Genomic DNA, 23,791 nt, shown 5'->3' with positions numbered 1-23,791 from the left:
CTAATCCAGGATTCCTGAAGTGAAACTCCTCACTGAATCTTATATAAACCCACTTTGTAATCAGGGAAGCTTGTTCTTAAAAAAGAAAAACAAAGCCTAAGCACTGTGTTGTATTTCCATTAACAGTAATCATATCAGGGTATCACCTGTATTCAGTCAGCAGAACACCATTAGGTCACACGTTCTTCTGAGCACAACTCCCACTTTGCCTGAAGGAGGGAAGCAGAGATATATCAAGGACCGCATTGCAGCAGCTTAGCCACCATGAGCTGTGCGTTCTGCCTACCTTTCTGCTGAAGCTGAGGAGCTGCATCCTTTGTGTGTTTGAAACTGCAGCTGAGCTCAGGTGGAGCGCCTGGTAACAAATCCCTCTCTCGACACTAACTACAGTCCATCTTTAGACAGGATAAAAACATCAAATAACAGCTGAACATATATAACAATATTTACAGATAAACAGAAGGAAAGATACAAAAAAGAATTTTTTTTTAATTTTTTTTTTTTTTTTTTACAGGAGCCCGGAAATGGTCTAATTGTGGCCCAGAACAAACAAGGTACCTTACTTTTATTTGTCTACATATTTGCCTCAAAGCTCCTCCCTCTCACCCCCAGTACTCAGTGTACCTGATGTATAGGAAAGCTCACCTTATGGTAACCAGGAGATAACAGAAACAGCTTTATCGTCTTGCTAGTAGAGGATAAACACACACATGTTACCCCAGACAGAAATGCACACACAAATGATACCAATGGCCTCATCCTGTTCACTCTCTGGCTGATCAGGATAAAGGTCCATTGATGGAAAATGTATACATACATGGACAGCATGGCCCCAGTAGCTGGCCCTTGGATCCTCTCAGCTCCAGTTGCCTCATACACAGACACTGGCATACAAACTGGTCTCAGTCAGCCCCAGACCCCATGGTCTCACCAGTAGCTGGCTTGGCCCTCCTGGTCCCTCCAGTAGCCACCTTGTGACACTGAGCTCTCCAGTATCCAACCCAGACATACAGCCACCTTGAAACCTGGCTCCCAAGCTTCTTATCCTGATTGTCACTGGTCCTGCTTGATAGTCGCTAGTGATCACACCCTGACATACGCACCCAGATGGTGGTTAGAGAGATGGGCACGGACTCTCATCTCTCCCATCTCTCCCATTGCGGACACAGAGACACATGGGCCCCTGCTGTGAACCACGGTGCCCACCCCAGTTTCTGGCATTTAAATCCCCCCCCCACATACATGAAGAGCAGAGACTCCCCTCACTCAGGACAGTATTCAGAAACAGAGTTTAGTGAGAAAATGGGGTAGACTATGCTGATGAGGCGCAGGGGGCAGTCAGATGAGCATACACGTGGCTGTCTCCTTATCTTTCTATTTTCTCATACTTGTCCCTTCTCAGACCTTTGGTTCCTCTCGTAAACATCCTGTCATAGGTCTTGTACAATCACCAAAAGCTCTTCCCCTGCATCCCATAACATATCCCATACCTTCAGGCTGAATTACCGGGGCTTCCCTCACCTACCACAGCACTGCTATGCTTCTTTGTGTCATGGAGATGAACCCTTAATCACATAACCTAACATAACCTGTTCTAAAAGAATAATTATGATTAATGTATTGAGTAAATTATTAGTTAATGTGCTAGAGGTGCTTCCTCTAGGAGGTTCAGTAAGGTCACTGCCTGAGGTGTAGTTATTTCTATGTAGAAATCTGAGATATGTTCTCACTAATAATACAGGTATATTGTTAGAGGATTTCATTATTCAAAACCATGTGGAGGACAAGAAAAGGGAGGCCAAACAGCAAGAACTAATCCTTGAATTAGCATGACAGACCAGTTTTGCATAAAATCACACACTGAGAGAGTGATGAGGGACTCGCTTTTCTCATCTCACAGGAACATTGAGTGTTTATTTAATTTCTTTTGCTGAAAATTTTTTAGTTAAATCACGTCTAGGTCATCTCTTTTACATTCTTAATAATTACTATGGGCATTTCTGATATAAACTGTATCCTGCATTGTTGAATGCAATTTCAAATTGTTAGTCTAATTAAGGAGTCAGACTCACAAGATGTTAAATAATCACGAACTATCTAGGCAGCACATGTGTATATGCTTGTTCAAAATAAAACAGCTAGAAAATTTTTCCTTGTAGTTGTGCTTCTTAGGCAATTCAGAATAGCAACTACCACCTCAGAAGTGCAAAAGTCATTGCTTTCCTGTCAAGTATTCCCAGACAAAAAAAATATATCCAAGTGCTCTGCAGCATCACTTTCCCAATAGTTGGTGGGAGAGCAGCTTCATTACGTGGAATTGCTTTGTTCCTCACCCACTGCCTGTCTCCACTGCTTGGCTTCACACACACACACGATATCAAGCACAGTGGGAAGTGCTGTACCTGCCCTTTACCTCTTATACAACTTGCTCTGCCATGCTGTAAGTTCTTCTCGTACTTTGGGAACCAGCCACGATGTACAGTGCTTTGTGTCTCAGGATGCAGGGAAACCATTAATGATGTGCTACCAAATTACCTGTTCCTGTGCAGCTGTTGTTTGCCTGGAAGTGCCGTACCAAATGCTCTGGTCCCACACACTTTATTCAGACTGTATATCTGGACAGTAAAAAGGAAAAGCTCTGATTGCTTAGAGATACTATGGGGCTAATTTCATGCAAAATTAGGCCTCATTTTGCCTCAGTAGTGAAATTCCTTCCATTTTGATTTATTAAGAGCACCTGATTGGTGTAACTGCTATACAGTTATTTTTCAGCTGTTGCTATCCTGAATTATTAACAAGTGACACTTCAGCAGAATAACAACATTCGTTTCCCTACAATCATGTGAACACATGAATTCTTTGCTCTGGCTACATTATATCCACCCTGCAATAAAAATTTCTCAAGTGGCTAAGGACTATCACTTCAGCCTCCAATAAGGTAAATTAGAAAGAGCAAAATTTACATGAAAGGTGATGAACTGTAATGCTGGGGGAAAAAAAAAAAAAAAAAAAAGATTGGGTCTGAAAAAAATGTCTCTCTGCTAAGTTAAGCAGAAAAGGATGAGTGTCTTACTGGCATTAGAAATAGAAGAGTAAGTTTTCTAGACTTGACCGGGACAGATTTTAAGGAAGCCACAGTGCTATTTCAGTAAGGATTCAGAAGACATGACCAAGTTGAAAGTGAAGTTAGAACTGAAGTTAAGTTGTGCTCATCCTTTTTGAGTTAACAACTTTTGAGCTGTAGTGTTCATCCTTTTTGAATTCAGTTATATAATAAATATATTTAAATCCCTCTATTTAATTGTTTTATTCACCTTTTTAAAGGACCTTTTTGCTCATAAAAAAGGCAATATATTACTACAACTATGCAACTATCTTCAACAAAGGTTAAAATGATGCAGTATTGTACTTCTCTAAAACCAAACACAAGATACAACAAAGGATTCGTTTTAGGAAGACTAGGTATGCAAATACCACATTAATTAAAATAATGTGGGCTTTTGTATTAACATCTCATATATAAATTGGTTTTAGTCAACTGCAATTTGTATCTCAGTGCAGACCAGTGCCAACTGAAATATGAACATGAACACGCAGAACAGCAGCAGAAGTGTGTAATGCTCTTCAGAGCCACTGCATTGTCATGTATCGATGAATGCTAAGACTAAAGATCATTTTTGCTTAAAGGAGCCTTTGTAGTTAAGAGCAGAATGTATTGTATGAAATCCATAAAATATGCTAAATCACTGTAAACTCACTATATTTCTCACAGACCATTATAAATTCTTATCAGCTCTCTTCTTGTTAAACTTCCTTTAATAGCAAACAGCACCAAGTGTAGAATACGGAATGCAGACTTGGATTTCATATTAGGAAATAGTTTTTACAACAAATGACTTATATGTGAAACCAATTTTCAATCAGTTGATGTGTCAGGATATATTTTTCTGGTTTAAAAAAAAAAGAGAGTTTTATTAAGCTGTATAAACATCATAAACTGATCATTTGCAATTTGTGTTAGGGATAAAGACACCAAACTGTAAGATGAATAAAACAATTCCAAGTCAGTCCAGGGAAAGAGGATACTAAGAAAAGGTATGTGAATTCCTTTGAAGAAAAAAATGTTGGCTCATCACTACCACTAAGGACATAATTCAAGATTTTTAACAAAGGGAAATCTGGGATGTTAAAGCTTCTACTCAAGAAGCTAAGAAATGGTAGCATCAAATAACCACAGCTGCACAGAAGCACAGAACCCCTATAGAAGTGATCACTTCCACTGCTCAGTCCCTCCAATTCTCTAGTTAAATTCAGGCTACGTTGAAGTTAATGGCAAAAAAAAAAAGCGGGGGGGGAAGCCCCGTGCAAATTAGTGGCAGAGCTGAGCCTCAGCCTCATTCAGTTCTCTGAACTCTTCTTTGGCCCAAACTTTCTACCAACAGATTTCTCCCTAGTAGGGAAAGAACGTGTGAGATGTTTGTAAACACATGTTTTCTGTATAGTCTCTGAGCTGTTCAATCTGAAATCAGAAACACAGTCCCCAAAGGCTGGAAATCCTGTATGATAATTTTTGTACTATTGCAGGTATTCAGATGCTGTGCAGCAGCGGCCATATGATTACCTCCGTAAATAGCTAATCAGATCCATTACACTTAATAAAAACAAGTCAAAGTTTAAGTCACTGTGGAATACTCAGCCCTTTGTTTCAATGCATGAATGAGTTTGAAAGGAGCAGGCTGTTATAATAAAAATAACAGATTTAACAGCTTTTCAGGGAAGAAAGCATAATGGAGCGGTTTGGGCTTAGAAACTTTGATGGATTAAAAGGTGAAAAGAAACCAAATGAAGAACAACTTCGAACCTTATCTTTAATGTCATGTAATGTGGAATTTATAAGCAAATTTAATTAAATAACAGATACAGAATGATCAGAATTCTGTCGTGACAGCAACAAGCTCCTGCAGTGCTTATAATTATCATTTATTCTGTGCCATGAGACAGGTCTGATTAGAAATTGAAATCAGCAAGCTCCAGTTCAGGATTTTACTTGCCACTATTATTTTGCTCCTGTGCTCTGCGTAACTGCAAGCTTCCCAGTCTCCATACTTGGAATTGTGTTTTCTTGGAACTCAGATGACCAGTAAGAAACATATACAGAAAGACAGAACAAATTTACTTATCATTTTAAATTCTCCCTCTTGCTCATCCGTTCTTCTCCCTTGTTAAGTGGGCTTTTGCCTCTACTCCATCAATTAATTTAGTCTGATTACCTGTCTGCTTCTCTTGTCATCTTTATTCTTTCCTCCTGGTTGCAGAGCACAGAGTCTGAATTTACACCTTAACCACCAAGTCCTCCTAGTTCAGTGAGACACCATGAAAACCCATGAAATATTTATGAATTATGACCAGATGTTGTGGTAATACACAAGTACAACAGCAGCTCTTGGAACCAGTAACTGCTGACACTTGCCAGGCAACTCTGAACTCCATGTATGCAATTTTACATGCCAAGAAATAAATCACAGTCTGTTGCACATGTTAGCTCGTGTATGGATTTTGCCATTCACACAAGTGTTCTATATAGCCCCATTTTATGCAACAGTTTACTCACTCTGTATACATCACACTTACAGAAACTGTACAGTTGCATTTAGACATGCAGTTAATATAGATCATAAAATAAAATTACATTTCTTATGTGGTATTTCCTAAATAATAAAAAAAAACCCCTAACGAACTCTTAAGTTTTGTTGAACGTGTTTCCTTTGATTTGATTTACACTATAATAAAGCTGTCAATGTTCATGCAGCATTTAAAAGATTTTCTGATCCTTCCTCCTCCTGAAAGACTCATCACTCAGTCTGGAATGTGAAACACAGCATCTGCATTAGTATTCACTGCATGCATGGCAACATTGACCTTGTGTCTCAAGTGGTTTTAATATTTTAGAGACGTGAGGATTAAACTCCATGGGAACACAGCATGTAATAGTGGCAGGGCAGTAAGTGATGAAATAAAAAAGATTAAAAAACCATCACGTCCTATGTGACCACACATCTACAATAAAAACAATTTTACTGTAAAACCAAGCAGTTAATTATGCAAAAAGTGATAAGGCATCATTATTCTTCAAGTCTCAGAGAATGTTTGTTATGTTTAGTGGATAGTTGATAGTGATAGCAATAGCTTAGGAGATAGCTGATGACTTTGTTGAGTCCCTCCATTACCTGCTGTTTAATCCATGGAATATCAGATGTCATCACTTCGTGAGATGAATGACCTGGATCACAAGTACCCACAGTCCTCAAGCAGGCAGTAGATATCTAACCAGTAAGACGGAATTTTTAAAGTAGTTTTAGAGACCTGTTTCAAAGTTCAGACTGTTTGACCTTCACCTCTCTGTCTTCTTGAATCTCCAGCTGTGAAACAGGGGTAAGAACTGATGTAATGCAGCTGCTGGAGTAAGCTACTGGGATACAGCTGTTTGCTTGGCCAATTCATCCAGTGTGGCAGAGGCCAGCACCATTCCTGTGTGCCACATCTTTATTATAACACCAACAGAAGTTGAAAGCCCCCTAGATTCTTAGATGTAGTGCATAGTGTATAAGCAAAATGTTATTAGTAAAAGTTGTCTATGTTACAGAAGTAATTGTTCTATGCTATAAGAATAATAAAGTGGCTGCAGTGTAGAGAAATGGGTATTACTTCCAGACTGATGGATACTCCAGATGCTTCAGAGAAGGGACTGAATTTCCCCTTCAGACTGAATTCTCGCATCTTCAGTTTTTTAGCGTTTTTAGCATTTTTTACTTGTTATCAATTTTGCAATTTTATCATTTTCTGAATATTTTTCTTCCAGTTTTAGCATTTGTTGTTCTTTCAGTTTTTGCTGGTTTGGTGGGGTTTGCAAGATTTTCATGTTTTATGTGATTCAGCACGTTGTAGCAACTTATACTGTTTTCTGCATTTTTTGCTTTTGTGTGTGCATGTGGGTTTTTTGTGGGTTTGTGGTTTTTCTGTGCTTCGCATGCTTTAGCAGGCTTACTGTGTTGTAGTGTTTTAAGCAATTTTAGTATGTTTTAGTGTGGTTTAGCATGTTTTATCAGGTTTATCAGAGCATCTATAGCTTTTTTGCAGTTTTGGGGCTTTTTGCAAATTTTTTAAAATTTTTAGCAGCTTTAGTGGTTTTAGCAGTACAGCATATTCCTTTTGCATTTTCCAAGCCACAGGGTACTTCTTAGCAGCAATAAAACCAGCAGGAAAGAGAGTCTGTCCCCTGAATACATCAGCCTAATCATCAATTAACTCATTTCTGAAGACGGACCATAAGATTTTCCGCAAGATGCTACAAGTGCAACAAGGTAGAGAAAACATTTTCAAGAACAGCATCTTTTATTAATTTATAAACAGAAATTAACATTTTTTTCTTATTTTTCACCTCTTGTCTCTAGTGAGTATTAATAAACCTTTCCCTCTTCAAATGACTGCAAGGACTTTGGAAATCAGAAAGCCAATTAAGGTTTAGGCAGAATATTCTCAAATTACAAATAACCCAGTAAGGAGTTTGGTCACATTGTGAAACCAAAATTGTTTTCTGAGAATATAAATACACAATTAAGTTGTTTGATATCTATCACAGCTTGGTCTCAGACAGTAAATCTAATATAAAAAATTAACAGCAATCCTACCATTACTATAGTGTCAGAGCACAACATAGGTTATATTAAAAGTTTGTAGCTGGTTTTTTTAGTGTGTTTTCTGGTACGGAGATAGGAAGGGACTTGCAATTCCTACAATAGTTTAAATGCTTTTTACAACAAACAAACCCAAACCAAGCCAACTCTAAATCAATTATGTTCTTTACCCCAGGATTTTAAAGAGCCCTAGAAATTCTGGCTTTTGCGCATCACTGGTGTTAATGATCCAGTCCCACCTTGGGCGCTACAGTTCAGAACCTGGAGAACAGAACCACAACATCTCCTTAAGGACCTGCCAAGATTTCAGCCAAACTTTTTGTTAGCATAACAAATAGCTAGCATGTCTCTTTTTTTTTTTTTTTTGCTTTTAAATGCCATTTTTTGAGCTGGAAATGTAATGGAATTGCTATACCACTGTGCAACCCCAACTTGCCTAATAAATTAAATATTCCAGATGAAAAAGAATGCATTTTTGATCCACTATTACAAATTGTTTCTATAAGTCAGAACTCAACCTGCTGTGCTGCTGAGAGCAGAAATTGCTCTTTGGTAATTGAAATGAGTTATCACTTGTCAGGCACCAGCATTAGTTATGTTAGTTTTCATTCTCAAACAGATTCTCAAGTGAACTAACTTCACTGACCTGAATCAGAGGATTATGGGAGCACTGTTCTACAGGCTGCCTTAACCATTGTCTCCCCCTTCACTTGCTGAATGTGAATAAAACTAGGTAATTCTGGTAACTGTCATTCAACTAGTATATTCCTGAGAGTTAGCATGCAGTCAGACCTGAAAGACTTCTGTGTATTGGGCTGCAACCCACAGGCTTATGAATTGCTCAGAGTGCTAATAAAATGCATTAAATTTCTTACAAACAGGAGCTGAGTTGATGAACTTGTTGGACTATTAGGTAAATAAGGACTTACAATTTCTTAAAAACAAAGTCATTCAATAATACAATTTTAAAGGCTTCTGCTGCCAAGGCAGCTTTCATAACAGGACATGCAATTTGTTAACCATTCAAAATCCCTTATTTCAAGGTACACAGTATTAGTCAGCTGTGATATCAATAATGTTCTTTTCTCTGATATTTTCGATCTGGAACTTTCCTTTTTCAATTCAGCATTCACCCAATTTTAGAGAGAGGGGAAATCAATGTTCTTGAAAATGAAGTGATGCCTCATTGACAATAAGTCATTAGGATAATCAGAAATAAACCTAAGCTTCTCTGTCAAATATTTAAAATATTAAAAGATGCTGCCTCTCTTCATTAGAAAAGGGTTTTTTTTGTTAGTAAAACGTGTCACACTTGATGTATGCAAACTCCTTTACAGGCTATAGATGCACCTCACAGTGCAGTGCCAGGACACAGTATCTAAATCTCCATTGTAAGGATGAAAGAACAGAAGTGTAGAAATGCTAGGTCATTTGACCATGATCACATACTGAACCCATGTCAGAGTACAATATTTCATCTGCTTCTCAAGTCTGCAGCAATGACACAGAAAATCTACCTCAGAAGTTCTGATGGGCCTGGTCAGACAACCACCTACCCATAGCATGGGTTATTAAAACAAACCAGCCTCTTCAGGTTGGAGGAAGAGAACTGGCTGCTTGGGAAAAACAGATTTTTTCCTTTTTTCCAAGTTTTCTCTTCCAGTCCCAGCAACCAGAGAATAAAGAGATGATACAAATTCTCTGACTCTCCAAAAAGAGTCAGTCCAGATTTTAAGCCTAGGGCAGTTTCAAGTTTGTCTGAGTCTTTTCTAATTCCCAACTAGTACATAACGCCCCAAATGCCAGAAAAAACGAGTTGTTATTTTCCATATAGGGTCTTTAATGGCAGCTTCACCTGTCATGGTTTCAGATGTTCATGTTTGTGACCATCCACCATGCACCATGCCAGAAGCAGCAGAGGCAGGAGATATGTGCAGGCTCCCCTGACAATATGGTCTTCAGTATCGTTATATGAGTTCAGAGGGCTGGTAAATGTGAGCTGATGCTTTTCACTGGTGTAGATTAGGGAACACTCATAAAAAAACATCTTGTTAGCAGAGGTGCAGGGGCAGTAGCTTCAAGAAGAGAAATGGTGATAAGCAGCTCGGTAAGCTGCTCGACTAAGTACTAATAAACTGCTGCAATGAGTCCTGGAATAGCAGCTCCAGTGGTGGGCAGATACTTTTGCTTGGATAAATGGATGGGCCACTAAATATTCCAGTTTATCTGCTACGAGTGCCAGATGGGTTCAGAACTTACACACTTTCCATACTGTCCTGCTTCCCTCCAAAGTTAATTTTCTTCATCTACGTCTATGTTCCCTCTCTCCTCTCCCTCTTACGATGTCGCACCTCTCAGCTTGAGAAATCAGGATGAGCAACAATTCTGTTTGGGGGTGTATGTGCCTTTCAGGGGGCTTGTCAGAAGTAATGTTTCTGCTGCAGAATCACGGGCCAGAGCAAAGAGGTTGTTCTACAGCTCTCTTTGGTCAATGGACTGTATGTTGCAACGGCTAGAACACAGCTTTATTTCAGTTTTAAAAGTAGCTGCTTTGGGTTCCAAATACAAATAAAGAATTGGTCCAACTGGATATTTCAGTCCAATCTGCCCAGCTGGATGTCTGCCCAGCTCGCTATCACAGTTGGAGAGCTCAGGGAAGACTTCTGCTTCACAGCAGCTGTAATTTAAACACAAAAAAATAAACATGCACAGTTGCATGTGAAGAAGAACAATGAATAACAGAGAATACAAAAATGTTGTTCAGATTATCCAGACTAAAAATATATGCAGTTATGTTGTCACAAAAAGAGAGAAAGGCTGAGATGAGGCATAGAAAAATAGGTGCAGAAACACTCAGAATTCTGGTATTTATCACTAAAAAAAAGAAGACAAAGTGGTTCATGATAGAATTTGATCATGAATATTGTAACGGTAATACATCAGGAACTTCTCTCTTACCAATCTCATAACCAAAGGGAATGGGGACTTTCAATGAAACTAGGATTACATTCTAAAGCAGTAAAAGAATTTTTTGTCCCCAAACAACGTCTAATAAAATTCTAGAGCCCATAGCAACATAAACCCAAAAATTTAGCTGGAATTAAAAAGTTTGGATATTTGTATCTATTAAAAAAATTAGTTACAATTAACATTTCAGGGATATTCAGGCTTAAGGAATTTGTACCAATCTCCAGCTATAAGAGGTCAGGATGAGACTTAACATGATGGACAGATTGTATCACATCTATTAACGCCCCGTTAAGTGTTCCTCTAAGACTCTGGCCACTGTAGGAAACAGGTTACTGAGGTAGACAGTCCGTATGAACAGTTAGGCATGGACATCCACGGATCTGATCATCCCAGGCACTTCACAGGGTTTCGGGTTACCAAAGATTGGCATCTATCACAGGATGAAGTCGGTCTACTTTGCCAGCACTGAAGACACAAAACAGTCACCTCATCCATACTCTGGTTTCCTGGGATTGTGCTGTCCGAGCTACATATGGACACCTCATGTAAATATACAAACTTCCCATTTTTGTGAAAAGGTGTATCTCCAGACATCACCTGGCAGAAACCGAGAAGTCAGGAAATGCAAGAAGCTTTCCAGGAAGGAACAAGGAGATACAGCTAAAAGTTTGGCCACTGTGACTGACTGTAGGTGGATCAAGAATCCAACTAGTGAATTCGATCCTCATGTGAAGAGGGGTCACTAGTCACAGTCAAACGAATTACATGGACCAATACTATGAGAATTTTCTGAACATACTGGAGAAACCATAGACTCAAAAGTCAGGCTTAAAAGAGAACACATCACTTCCAGTGTTACTTGATAACTGCTTTCACTCACTATTGATGAAGCTTTCCCGATAAATTCACCTCTGCACACATAGCCTGCAGGTTAAGCCATCAGTGACTGAAACTAAAATTTTCATAGTTGACCGGAATTGATAAATACCTGTCTACTCTGAGAGGATATAAGGAGTCTGTAGTCTCACTACTAATTTGCAGAAGACCATTAAACAACCTGTGTATTTTTGCTCTACTTCTCTGCAATCACTATATCTCTTTAATGTACTGCTGAACTGAAACACTGGTGAAACAAGCGAGAACTGACAGGGTAGCCCATCATTTAATATAATAAGAAAGCTGATCTCAGCATGGGCCAGCTAATAGCAGTTCCCAAAGAGCCACTCCAGCAGTCATAATCAGCAAGGCAGGATGGATTCATCCAAGGCAGGATGAATTCCCATTGCTCCTGATCATTGCAAGGACATGGCAAGGCAGCTTTGCTCCATTTGGGCTTTGCAAGGTGTCAAGAATCTTCTGTCAATCAGTTGCTCTGTCTCTGAGAGCCTTGAAACCAGACAGCCATGCAGATATGTCTTCATCCAGGAGTGAAACTATATCCAGAGTTTCTGCAATCATAAAGTTCCAGAGCAAACTTTTAAAAGAGCAGGTTATTTTTGTAGCCAGTAATACTGGTGACTGCAAAGGTTGTGTTAACAATAAACAAATTTCCAGGTCTTTGAGTTCCCCGTGCTTGCATGCAGTAGTTCAGACTCTAGCCTCTAGCAGGGTGAGGCATGAAAACAAGATGACAAAAGAAGAAATGACAAAAGTAATGTCCTCATTTGAGAACAAACTATTTGTCTCTGATAAAATTTGTACCGAGCTCTGGGAACAAGATATCTGTTGGAGACAGAAGTGTGTTTCATGGATGTTAAAATATGTTGCAGAGAGAAAATGAAGCCCTAGAACTAGAAATGAAAAAAGCATCATCAATTCAGTGCTCTGGAAAAAGAGAGTGCCTCTAGATAGGTTCAACGGATTCATTACACTTATAATAACAATATATTTAAAAAAAAAATCTTTAAAAAGATCCCTGCAGCCTGGCAGTTTTTATTAGGATTTCTGTGGAACACACCCTTCTGGTACTTGCCACATAGGTTTTCATTTACACTAAAACACAGGGACAAGACCTTCTAATTCAGTGATGTATTAGTGTTCAGCACTGGGCTGAGTGCTCACAGAGAAAAAAGTAGACACAGTCATAACAAAATGTTTCTGACTTCTTTGAAGCTTATAAAACTGCTATTAGAATCTGAAGGAAGCTTGACAAGGTTCATCAAAGATTCATCGCTTGTTGTTGTAGACTTCAAATGATGAATGAGAGAAGGTACATTAAAATTCTGCTGCTGCCGCTACCACTTCAGGAAGCTTTTGGAGTATAAATACTGCTTCTACTTAAAGGCAACAGGTTTTGAAAGAATGATTCACATTTAGCAATACAATTTAATAATCTTATTTAACAATTAACTTAAAGGGACATTTCCTGCTCTCATAAGGCAAATCCATGATAGAAAATGCAACAAATGCCTTCACAGATATTCAAAGCCAAAGTGCTGTCTGCTGCTGTAAGAATGACAGTGCTCTGGATGACAGGCAGGATTGATCAGCTTTAATTTTCTTGCTGCAGACCTTGCTAACTGCATCTAGGTTTTCAAGGCCAAAGAGTAAAAGAATGAGCACTTTCAGGGAGTGTCTCCAACATCCCTTGAACAAAGACTCCCAAAAAACCTGAGGTGGTGTGGCTTACAAAGACTGCACAGTGGCTCCTCTGAAGCCGCCTGTGGCGCTTGTCAAAAATGAATTTTAAATGAACTTTTACAAAAGCCACTGCAGTCCAGAAATACAGCTTCCTCTTCTTGCTCTGTATAATCCCATAAGTAATATTACTGTTTGGACCTGCTATAACTGGTAGATACACAGAGATAACAGAAGAGCACTGCCTTTGTTCATTATATTATAGGACAAGAATTTATTTAGCTTCTAGTTAGCTTGTGTGTGTATGTGCATATCAAGGAACATGAAGTTAAATACCAAAGTATTTAAAGGCTTATAAATGGACAATAAAAGGGATGGAAAACCCTTTACAAAAGGGGATGGATTCCTTTATAGTTCATCTCGTTCAATCTCTTAGAAAATATATACACATGTATAAAAAAACCCAGTCTACTTGAGTGTTGAACTCAAGGATCTAGAACTGAAATACTACGTTGCCAAATTCAAGGGGTGATATAAACTGTGATGGAAGAAACAAGGGTTAAACATGTCTCCACTTTGCAGAAGTTTGGCACTGTTTAATACAGTAACTTCCTGGGTGGTTTTTACTTCCCTTCTGATTATAAACACTGGTCCCATAGTGGAGCTAAGCTGTGAATGCTCCGCAGCCGCTGCAGTGCAAAATCAAGTGCATTGGCTTGGAGGCCAGTTGCCCACCAGTAACATGCATGACTCCACACCATGAAAGGCTGGAGAGGGCTTACACCAGTGCTTGCAACTGGGGCACGTTCTTGCCTGTGAACACAGCTCTGCTGTTTTGCAGCTAGGATACATCTATCAAAATCTAACATCCTTTGTCAAATGGAGACAACTTCTATGCTTCTGATCTAGTCTAATAACAAATCTGTGCAAATGAAGATAAATAAATTTAAAAATCATAGTCCTGTACACATGTGGCTTTATTCATATTCCAGAATAAAAAGGATTTCTATCAGAATAGCTGGTTTCCATTTATACCTATTTAAAAGAAATATATGATAATTTTATTCTCAAATAAATATCCACAAGCAGACAAACGATTGGGATTAGAACCAGTCCCGCTCTTTTAGTCTGAGTTTGCACTGGGTTTGCTTTCAGTGCAGCACTGAAAGATGAGTAAAACAGGATGCCATTGTGTGATAAAGGAAGAGGATTAAAGGGTAGAGCAAAGAGAAATTGGAAGGGTGTAAAATACTGAAATAGGGAGCTGTTTGGATTTTTTTTATTCTTTACATTTTAGTGCTTTTTGGCAGCATCAAATTACAGCTTTACATGCATTCATTCAGAAGCTAAAGCACACTTGTCAGTAGGCCCTATTGCACAGCAACATACCAGCCCAGGTACCGATCTGGGTGACAGTGGAACAAATACATTTTGACTAATTCTACTGAATTCAGTTGCTTCTTCCCATGATAAAAAGAATTAATTATTTATATTACCATCTAGACATGTAATTCCCAATTTCAACTATGCAGTGCCAGACATTACTCAAAAAAAGAGCTCCATCTCACAACAGTTCATAATCTAAACTGACAAGACAAACAAAATGAGGGAGAAAGGAAGTGCTATCACCTCGAGTTAGGAGATGGTGAGCTGAGAGATTAAGTGCCTGCTCAAAGTGGCAAAGGTAGGCTGTGTAGTGGGCAAGAACTGAGCTCTCATTTTCTCAGTTCGGCTAACTCAACCATGAGAACTTCATTTCTTAAAAAGGGATTATCTGACTTTGCCTTAATTTGATATCCTTTCTGGTTAGCTGATTAGAGGATGTATCCTGCAGTTAACAGGATAAGTAGACCACACTCAAATAACATTCTGAAGTGCCTAAAGTATTTAGGAGCCTAAGAATTCACCTGTGGGGAAAGTAAATCTAAAGAGCAAGGAAGGACTGAAGAGTTCATTAGCTATTCTGCATTAACTTCCTCTGTGGGCACTTCCAGTGCAAACTACTTGTAAAACTGCAGACTTTGCTTGACAGGGCTGTAGTATACAGACTGCAAATACAAGGAACCGGTGAGGAATAGCTACTGTGTGGCAAATTCTTACTGCTTTCTCCTGTGTACTGAAGTCTTGGTATGTGAACAAGTGTTTCATCTCACTTTCAAGAGGTTCTCAGGATTGTTAACTCTACTAAGTAAATATTGAAATATTTGTGAAAATTAGACTTACACTTCAAAGCAATTTAGGAACTTTTAAAATTTTTATCCTCGGTGAAGAAAAGTTAATAATTTGAAACACAGTTTCTAACTCACTAGATGTTCTGGATTTATGGTCATTTGAAAACAGAATCTCAGTCCTTGAATGAACACAGCAATGGTCTATCTGGCTTCAGCTGCTATCTCTTGACAGCAGCCACCTCTAGGCATTTCAGAACAAAGCGGAAAATACTTTGTAATAGATAATAATATAATAATAAATTATAATAATTAAATTGTCTACTGAACTCAAAGCATTGGCAATTGGATGGCTCCTGAAAGCTGTGGGTTTATAACTCTTCTATTATTTCAAATGTCACTATGGAAGTGTTTGTTAACTATATGAGGATATAGGTTCACATGGAACAATAGTGAATATTTGGTGTCCTGATACTTGTATCTTTTGTGACAATGCGTTCATTGATTAAAACGCATATATTTATTTTTATTTTTTTATGTTTCACATCTTTGCCTCTCAATTTTTTTTATAAGAAAGGATAGATAAGAGCTCTCTTCTACCAGTTATTTTATACAACTTTATAATTAATTTATATACCCTTTATGGCTGGACAACTACTCAGCACTGAAAGAGCAGGAATGTGGAAAGTCAGACCTGAGGAGAAACATGGATTTAGTATACTTTGATATGTACTAAAATGCACCCAACAAAAGGATAGGTGGGAAGAAGACTTCCAAAACCAATGTAGTGATGCTGGTTATTAGGCATAAGCAATGAATTGTCCTTTCAGACAAAAAAAAATGCACCCCAAAACAGTAAAACCTGAAGCTCAAGAATAGGTCAGTGGAAATTGCTCTTGTCTGATGGTATTTTTCAACCTGGAGACCAGTGTGTTCTTGTAAAGACAAGGCAGGTCAACATCACAGGCTGCAAATGGCTAAAAAGAGTTTTGGACTGTGATGTTCTTACCTTCTGGAAGGGCAAGTGATTCAAAGTGACAAAGTGGATGTCATCTGTTCTGTTGTAGATGTGGCTACATGACAAGATGTTTCTGGGCAGCTGGGAAGACAGAACCAAGCTTGTATTTGATCATATTCTTGCAGAACTGTTGTTGACAACGGCAGCATTCAAGTGGGCTTCAACAGTCCAAAGACCGGCAATAAATGACACTAAACCTCGACATTACCTTTGAATAACAAGGCCCTCCAGAAATTTGCTAAAGTCTCTACCAGGATTGCTAAATTTTGTATTTGCATTTCACTTGTATACATTTAAATTTGCTATATATTGAGAGCCAGGAAAGGTCTGAAAATGTGTTAAATGTTTTAGATAGAAACATGGATTCTTATTCCCAGAGAAGCAAACATAAGTGTTGCTAAAGCCACTATCAGCATCAAAATTTGCTAACTCCAAGCTGTCCGTAACTGTCAGAAACAGTAATTACTTGAAATGTTTAGCAATAACTTGGTGAAACTTTTCATTCCTGTTAACTGCTGCAGCCTGATTATCTTCTGTCTTGTAATTTCTATTGCTTTTTACACCAAGCAAAATACTGTATTACAAAAAATATCAGTATTACAGATGGAACAGAAATTCTTCTTTGTTTGTACTATATGAATTGTATTATATATTACTTGTACTATTACTTGCTTGGTACTCTATATTACTATGCACAGGTGAGAGCTATTCTGTAAGACTGGATCTCTGCCGTGTTACTTAAGACATTCTCATAAATCTTGGCGTGGTTTAGAGGAGTTATGCTTTCCAGTCAGTGTTTCATGCTAATGATCAGTGGTTGCAAATCTGACTTGCAAAACAAGACTGAACCTGTCAGAACAGCAGGACAGTCAAGTTTCTTCAGATCTGTCAACAGACTAATGATATTAGGGATACTTCATGGGGAAAAAAAGCAGCAATATCTATTAAAGCTTTGACTAAATAAGAGAGTTTGGGTTTTTTTACTTCTTCATTTCCATTACCATAATATATGACTTAAACATGGGGTCTCATTATTAGAAAAAAATGTTTAGAAGTGCTTTACATCCCTCAGAGCTTTACTGAGAGTTTGACTACCCAGAAGGTCATGGAATTGGGCCACAAAAGTACATTTTCTCTTGCATGAGAGGTTGGCCAGCAATTTAAAGGTAAGAAAAGAACTCCTTTAATTGTGTAAGCACTTTAAATTTTTTTTAGAACTGTGATTTATTAAACTGCAGCAGAATATTATCTGCAGCAAACAGCTTCATTCTTAGGCTGAGATGTACCACTGAAATACATCATTAGAATTATGTTGCAGCAAGTTCATAGGTTATCTTGGAGAAAAAAAGGGGGAATTCTATATTTTAGAGCAGAATTTTCCCTCCTTCCCACCTACAACTGCATTACTGTGCAGAACCAGAATAAATCAGAACAACGTGTTCATGAGAAATGAATGATGAAAAAACTCACCAAAGCAGGAATATGGATTGAGATCACCAATGCAAAGTTCAGTGCAGCACGGATGGCAGTCTAATATTTGTTGCTTCCCAAATAAAAAAAAATCTTGCTTTCAAACTTTTGATCTCCTGTGTTATTTGTAGCGACCCAAGCTTTATGTAACATCCATTAACGTTTTTGATTAATTAAAAATTGCTTTAAGTTTTTTTTCTATTTTTAATTTCCATTGACTTCTTGGCGTAAATAGTACAATCCTAAGTGGGGCTCACGTGAAATAAGAGGCAAGATTTCCATTAATTTCCATGAAGGCAGATTTTACCAAGTTGGTATAACTTTCTGTGACAGTCTGGCATGGGCAATGAAATGTTACACTTAATCCCTCTCAAGTGCATTTTCCTCTTCCATTAATACAATTAAGTTAAATGGATGTTGATAGCAGGATCTAAAGGACAAGAACCCTACCAGCAAAACTTTAGGGAATTTCCAGTGTGAACTTATTTCCCACACAGCTTTAGAGTAATGAACATTATCTGAAGTCTATTGGTAACAACAGAAAATCTTCAGTAAACTCAAAGATTTTGTATCATTCCCCGTAAAAAAATTTTTTTTTACAAAAATATCTGTGTGGAGACAGAATGGAGAAAGAAAAGGCAATAGATTGCTAATACCCACACTAATGTATGAGTAATCATGACCCCAACAGCAGTGCCAGATCATAATGACCTCAGTGTAGTTCCTGTAAGAAGGTGTAGGTTGAAGAACTTTTTCTTCCACTTTCAGTGGCTTCTGCAAAAGGAAGAGTACGGCCCAAGGAAACAGATGGAAAAACATTTCTGACAGCTTAAGTGCAGTTAATTATTTGTAGGCGAAGCATTCTGCTATCAGCATTGATTTGCTGTATTTGAAACTGAAACAGTCATAGCACCAAAAATTTTATTCAGCGTTGCTTCAATTACCTGACTATATATAGGACAGGCAGAACCACAGAGCAACACCTTGCCAACAGGCTGCCTTTCCATCGCTTCCAGAAACAGGCAGCTACAGGACACCACACTGTGTAGCTACCCCTTTGGCAAGCAGCTTGTTCAGGTCTCATGCACTCACATTTTTTTCCATCTCCCACATTTTTCCTTTAAGCAGATTCAACAGTTACAAAAAAAAAAAAAAAAAAATCCGAAACAGATAAACAACAACAAAAAAGCATATTATAAGTATGGAAAAATTTCACAATCTAGGTATCACCACTCTCGCTTTACAGATGGTGTAAATGAGGAAAATTAATACTCATTTAAGTGTGTGCTTATTGCACACCTGTTTGAAGGAGCAGAAGGAGATGACATGTTTTCTTATGACTTTTGTGGGATATATCTGTATCACCACAGTATGTGAGAGAAGGAGAACTGCTGGTCCTAAGTAATGACATTCACCTTTCCAGGAAAAGGCAGAAAGGGAGCAGGCCTGGGGAAGAATCTCTAGCCTCCACCAACCAGCACGGAGGAAACCAGAGACAAAAGGGATAGCATAGATTATTTCCCCCTTAAAAGTGTGACATGGAAAAGAGTGCCTTGTGATCAAAGATCACAGCATTTTTTATGTTCTTCATCAACAGCTATGCAGTTATTTACGTCCCTTGCTTTGGTCAAAGTATGCTTAGCCTGTGTTTAGCCAGACACATAGCATGGGGTTAAGAGGGCAATGGATATCTTGTAGTCTTCATTCTTATTTCCTCTGTTTGTGCTGCTTCTTTTATAATAGGGCTGGTAAATCTAACAGAGAAAACGACAAATCTGATCTTGAGAACATCCACTGTATATGAGTACAACTGTTCAGGGGCCAGATCACACTGCCAGAAGAAGAATCCAGGGTAAATTTCTGGACTTTTTACAATAATCATAAACTTCATGTTATATAACAGAGCGATTTGACTTTAGAAAAAAAATGTACTTTGTACCCTTTGACAAATCCAGAGAGACAAGCCTGTCAGTGTAAGAAAATCACTGATTTGAATAGCAGTATGAATACAGTATCGAAGTCTACCTGCCACTACAGCAGCACCACCATGTAATGGTTTAGCACTGGACTGTAGCCAAGCGGTCATAGTCTGTTGGAGTAACCCAGCAAGATACTGCAACCCACCTGGGTAACAACATAAAGCCAGGAACGTGCTGAGGGCTGTATCTTACTCTGCTGTCTGTGAAGTCCACAGCACTACTAGCTCCTTGATACTGACGCTCTAGAAGATCTCATTGCTCTTGTGTTCTGGGTTGGACTTGGGTGTTCTTGGTTGGTTCTGTCTTACATTAAACTTCCTCCAACTAACGCTTTGGCCAGTTTCATAAATCATTTCTGCTCAGGAGAAGCTTCACTAACTTCAGTGAAAGGGAAAATATCCCCATATTAAACAATTTTTCCATTGACTTTAAATTACATTTTGCTTGAAGAGAAACAAAATGCTATTGAGAGCTGTGGGATTACTTTTTTGAATAAGGTTTATTGGAAAGAATTGAGAATGTTAGCTTTCACTGTCCATTAGAACTAGTCCATAAGGACTAGTTAGGGTAAGATACTCTCCAGAATACTCTGAACATCTGTGATCATCCACCTTTAAGAAATATTAATTTGACCAGAAAGACAACAGAGAAATCCTTTAAAAACCTGGAGAATGAAGAGCTTTACTATGGGAGGATCAAAAAAAAGACAGTTCACTTTGAACAGAATGGAGGCTGGAAAGGACTGCTCATATATATATATATATATATATATATATAAATATATATAAGCAGCATGAGATAAAGTATATTTAGGCTAATGTGGCTAAAAAGCAAGTGGACTAAATTATCAAGGAATAAATTAGCTCTGGAAACATGGAAATACTTTCTAGTACCAGAGCAGTGAGATCCTGGAAATGCTTGCTTATAGCACTAGTGGGATCAAACAAACTGTTCTGCTTTCAAGTGAAGTTTCAGAAGTCTATTGATGAAGTTGCCTGAAACTGAAAACTTCTTTCAAGTGACCCAGCACATCCATTCAAGTATTATTTCCTTGAAGCTACATTCAGAAGACCTACGCATTTAAGTGCCTCTTGTGCAAAGTCAAGAATTAGATGCCAATCACAGTTACAAAAACTCACAGAGCTTCTACCCAGCCCTGTGGGCAGGCTACTGACCTGCTAGCAGTCTAGCTCATGCCTAAATCTCAGGATCTGAAAATGGTGTGTTTTCAAGAAAGACACGATCATACTTTCACCCGTCCAACCTCATGAAAAAATTCCAGGCCTTTCGATGAAACTGACTTTGAAGTACATATATGGAATATAGGAAACCTGAATTAATTTCTTTCCACCTCCTACATGTCCTGAGAGATGCATGAAAAGATTCAGTTACCTGCTCAGAGTCGAGAGTTTTATGAAGTAGCAAGATACCTAGAAGTTACTCACTGTGATTTGTTCTTGTGAATCTAGTTCCTATACTTCTGTAGAACTAGATGCTTTAGTTAGGATATAGAGAAGGAATTCAGTTACAGACAATCATCAGCTTGTTATGGGTTGTGCATTAACGTAATGGCTAACTAATGGCAGTAGAGCTTTATCAGTCAGGTCTGTAATGACCCAGCAAACTTCCTTAGCTCAAGCACACTCCAAGCGAATGCATCTGTATTGCAGGTGATTTTGAAGGCAGTTTAGCCACTTCTGTAGTGTGTGCAATCCAAACTAATGAACCACCAGAACCCCAATTAGCTTCCCAAGTAACCTGATTTGGCAGTCTTGTCGTGTGCTTCCAGAACTGGGAATGCTATGTTGTAAGAAATTAAACTACATCCAGTAAGACCCACTGGTTATGTCTGTACTTGTAAATTAAAGAATGCCAGCACTTGGGACAACCTGATCATCTAAATATTGTTTGAATGACCCCAGCATAATTTTTGTGCAGGCCAGGTAGTACTCTTCCAAGCAACACCCAGGCACGAGCTGGGAGTTGGCATGGTCCAGGAGCAGACAGTTTGCAGGCAGCAACTGTGCTTTGCAGGCTAACAGGATTTAATTTTGTTAACGTAGCCAGATGAAAGCAGAAAGAGTCTTGGCACAGTACACATGCAGTAACTCCAGCTCAGTTTGGATCTTGCCAGATATGAGAAGACTCCATTCAGGCACTGCTTCTGCACTGTGCTCTGAAACACAGTATGCTAGCACAGAGGCAGCCCTGAACAGGAGACTGCATCTCTCCTGATGAAATCCTGTGCCCAGACTAAAAAGTCCTCAGAATTTGGTCCAGGAACAATCTGTTGGCTTTCAATAGCCAGACCAAATTCAGCAGGGTCAACAATGAGCTAGTGCTAACAAGACCAGCTGTAACCAAGCTGAGGTACAGATGGGCCTCTCCGCATTGTTCTCTGCAACATTATTAGCTCATTCACAATGCAAGATCCAAGTGGTCTCTGTGCATGCACTGGTGTTAGTCTTGATCTTACAAGCTTGCCTACTACTCAGAGCACCAGTGGCTGCATTGAAATACCTTAGTGACTTTGAGGGAACCAGCCCTGGTCCACTAGGTTCAGCGCTGAAATATATTTAGCAGCAGTTCTGGACACTTGATGCCTCTGACCTGTCAATCAAACAGATTAACCTAAAATGTAAATGGTTTGTGAGTATTTATGTAGATGTGCATTTGTATATACATATATATATAAACATATACAGCCCATATATTTGAATTTAAATTAGAATTATATGATAAAATTTAAAAACTTTTAAATTATAAAAAACTGAACATCTTTCAATACAAACCTCATACAAGACAAAAACACTTTGTACATTTGTTTCAGCTTAAATTTGACATCAGAAATAAAGCTGCAAAACAGAATTACAGACCATGATTACTTGGTCCAGTATTTTGTTATCCAGTATTGTGATGAGTATAATATCTATGTTACAATCCTCCTTAATATTTGTTACTTTTTTTTTTTTTTCAGTCAGAGGAACAGTATTCTGATTAGTGCTTACTGTTATTAGGTCAAATCCCATGTATTTATACACATCACTGTATGTTACTGGTGCATCACAAATGAAGTACAGAAATACATTGGATATTCACCTACAGGAATAGCATATCATTACAAAACAGAACACTGCAACTGCCAATTCTTTTGTTATCGTTATTATGGGTTTAAAAAAAAAAACCAACACCGAAGACATTCCACAAGATCTGACATCCCTGCTTGATTAGTGTCATGCGAACATCCCTGCAGAACAGTCACTCTTATCTGAACTCCAGTCGGTGCTCATTTTCAGAACATGTTGTATAGCTGTTCATTCTGTGTAAGGTGATCTTGCCCTCCGCTTCCTCAGTCCAGAACAGTCATTAAGAAAAGAAGCTTTGCTCCCTGGAATATAGTAGGGACTATAGTTTATAATGAATCCACTAAAACAAGCAGCATTAACCCTGGAAAGGTAAATAGTTGAGTAACTTAGCCCACCTTGCTGTGGTTTTTTTGTTTGGGTTTTCAAAGTCATCTACTGCAACACATTGAGAAACTTGAGACAAACACAGTTAACTCAGCCATTCTCCCGTGTTATTCTGCTTCTTCTTGCTGGGTGTCTGTTTCATGCACTCTATTTACTTCTTGGTTTCAAAGTCTTCCTTTTTTTTTTTTTTTTTTTTTTTAAATCATGCATCCCTTGGCTCACTCATTCTTGCACCTCCAGCCTTTGCTGTTTTCAGTCTTTAATGATGATCTTTCAGTTAAGAGCTCACCAAAGTGTAGATCATGCTGAATGTAAAAGAAAGACACAATATGAAAGTATCCTTTTGAAGCATACAGAGCACTTTGATTTTTATAACCCTCTACTGTCTGTTCCTCAGGTCTGACTGTAATGGCCTGTGCTTTCCTTTGCATTCTTTCTATCTCTC

The 23,791-nt window shown here is 38.4% G+C and overlaps 1 protein-coding gene across 1 annotated transcript in view; it reads right to left on the bottom strand.

Moving 5' to 3' along the window:
* Positions 1–22,674: 22,674 nt before the first annotated feature.
* CNIH3 (cornichon family AMPA receptor auxiliary protein 3) overlaps positions 22,675–23,791 on the bottom strand; it is a 51,851-nt gene continuing 50,734 nt past the window's right edge. Inside the window, exons 6-7 of the mRNA XM_074926381.1 lie at positions 23,358–23,651; positions 22,675–23,264 (exon numbers count right to left, since the gene is read on the bottom strand). Coding sequence (XP_074782482.1) covers positions 23,624–23,651 — 28 coding nt within the window. The 3' untranslated portion in view covers positions 22,675–23,264; positions 23,358–23,623. The remainder of the gene's footprint in view (positions 23,265–23,357; positions 23,652–23,791) is intronic.

This window comes from Athene noctua, chromosome 1 (assembly GCF_965140245.1).
Source record: "Athene noctua chromosome 1, bAthNoc1.hap1.1, whole genome shotgun sequence".
NCBI classification, from domain to species: Eukaryota; Metazoa; Chordata; class Aves; order Strigiformes; family Strigidae; genus Athene; species Athene noctua.
Note: the sequence above shows the minus strand (reverse complement) of the source record. Positions and strands in the feature narration are given on the sequence as shown.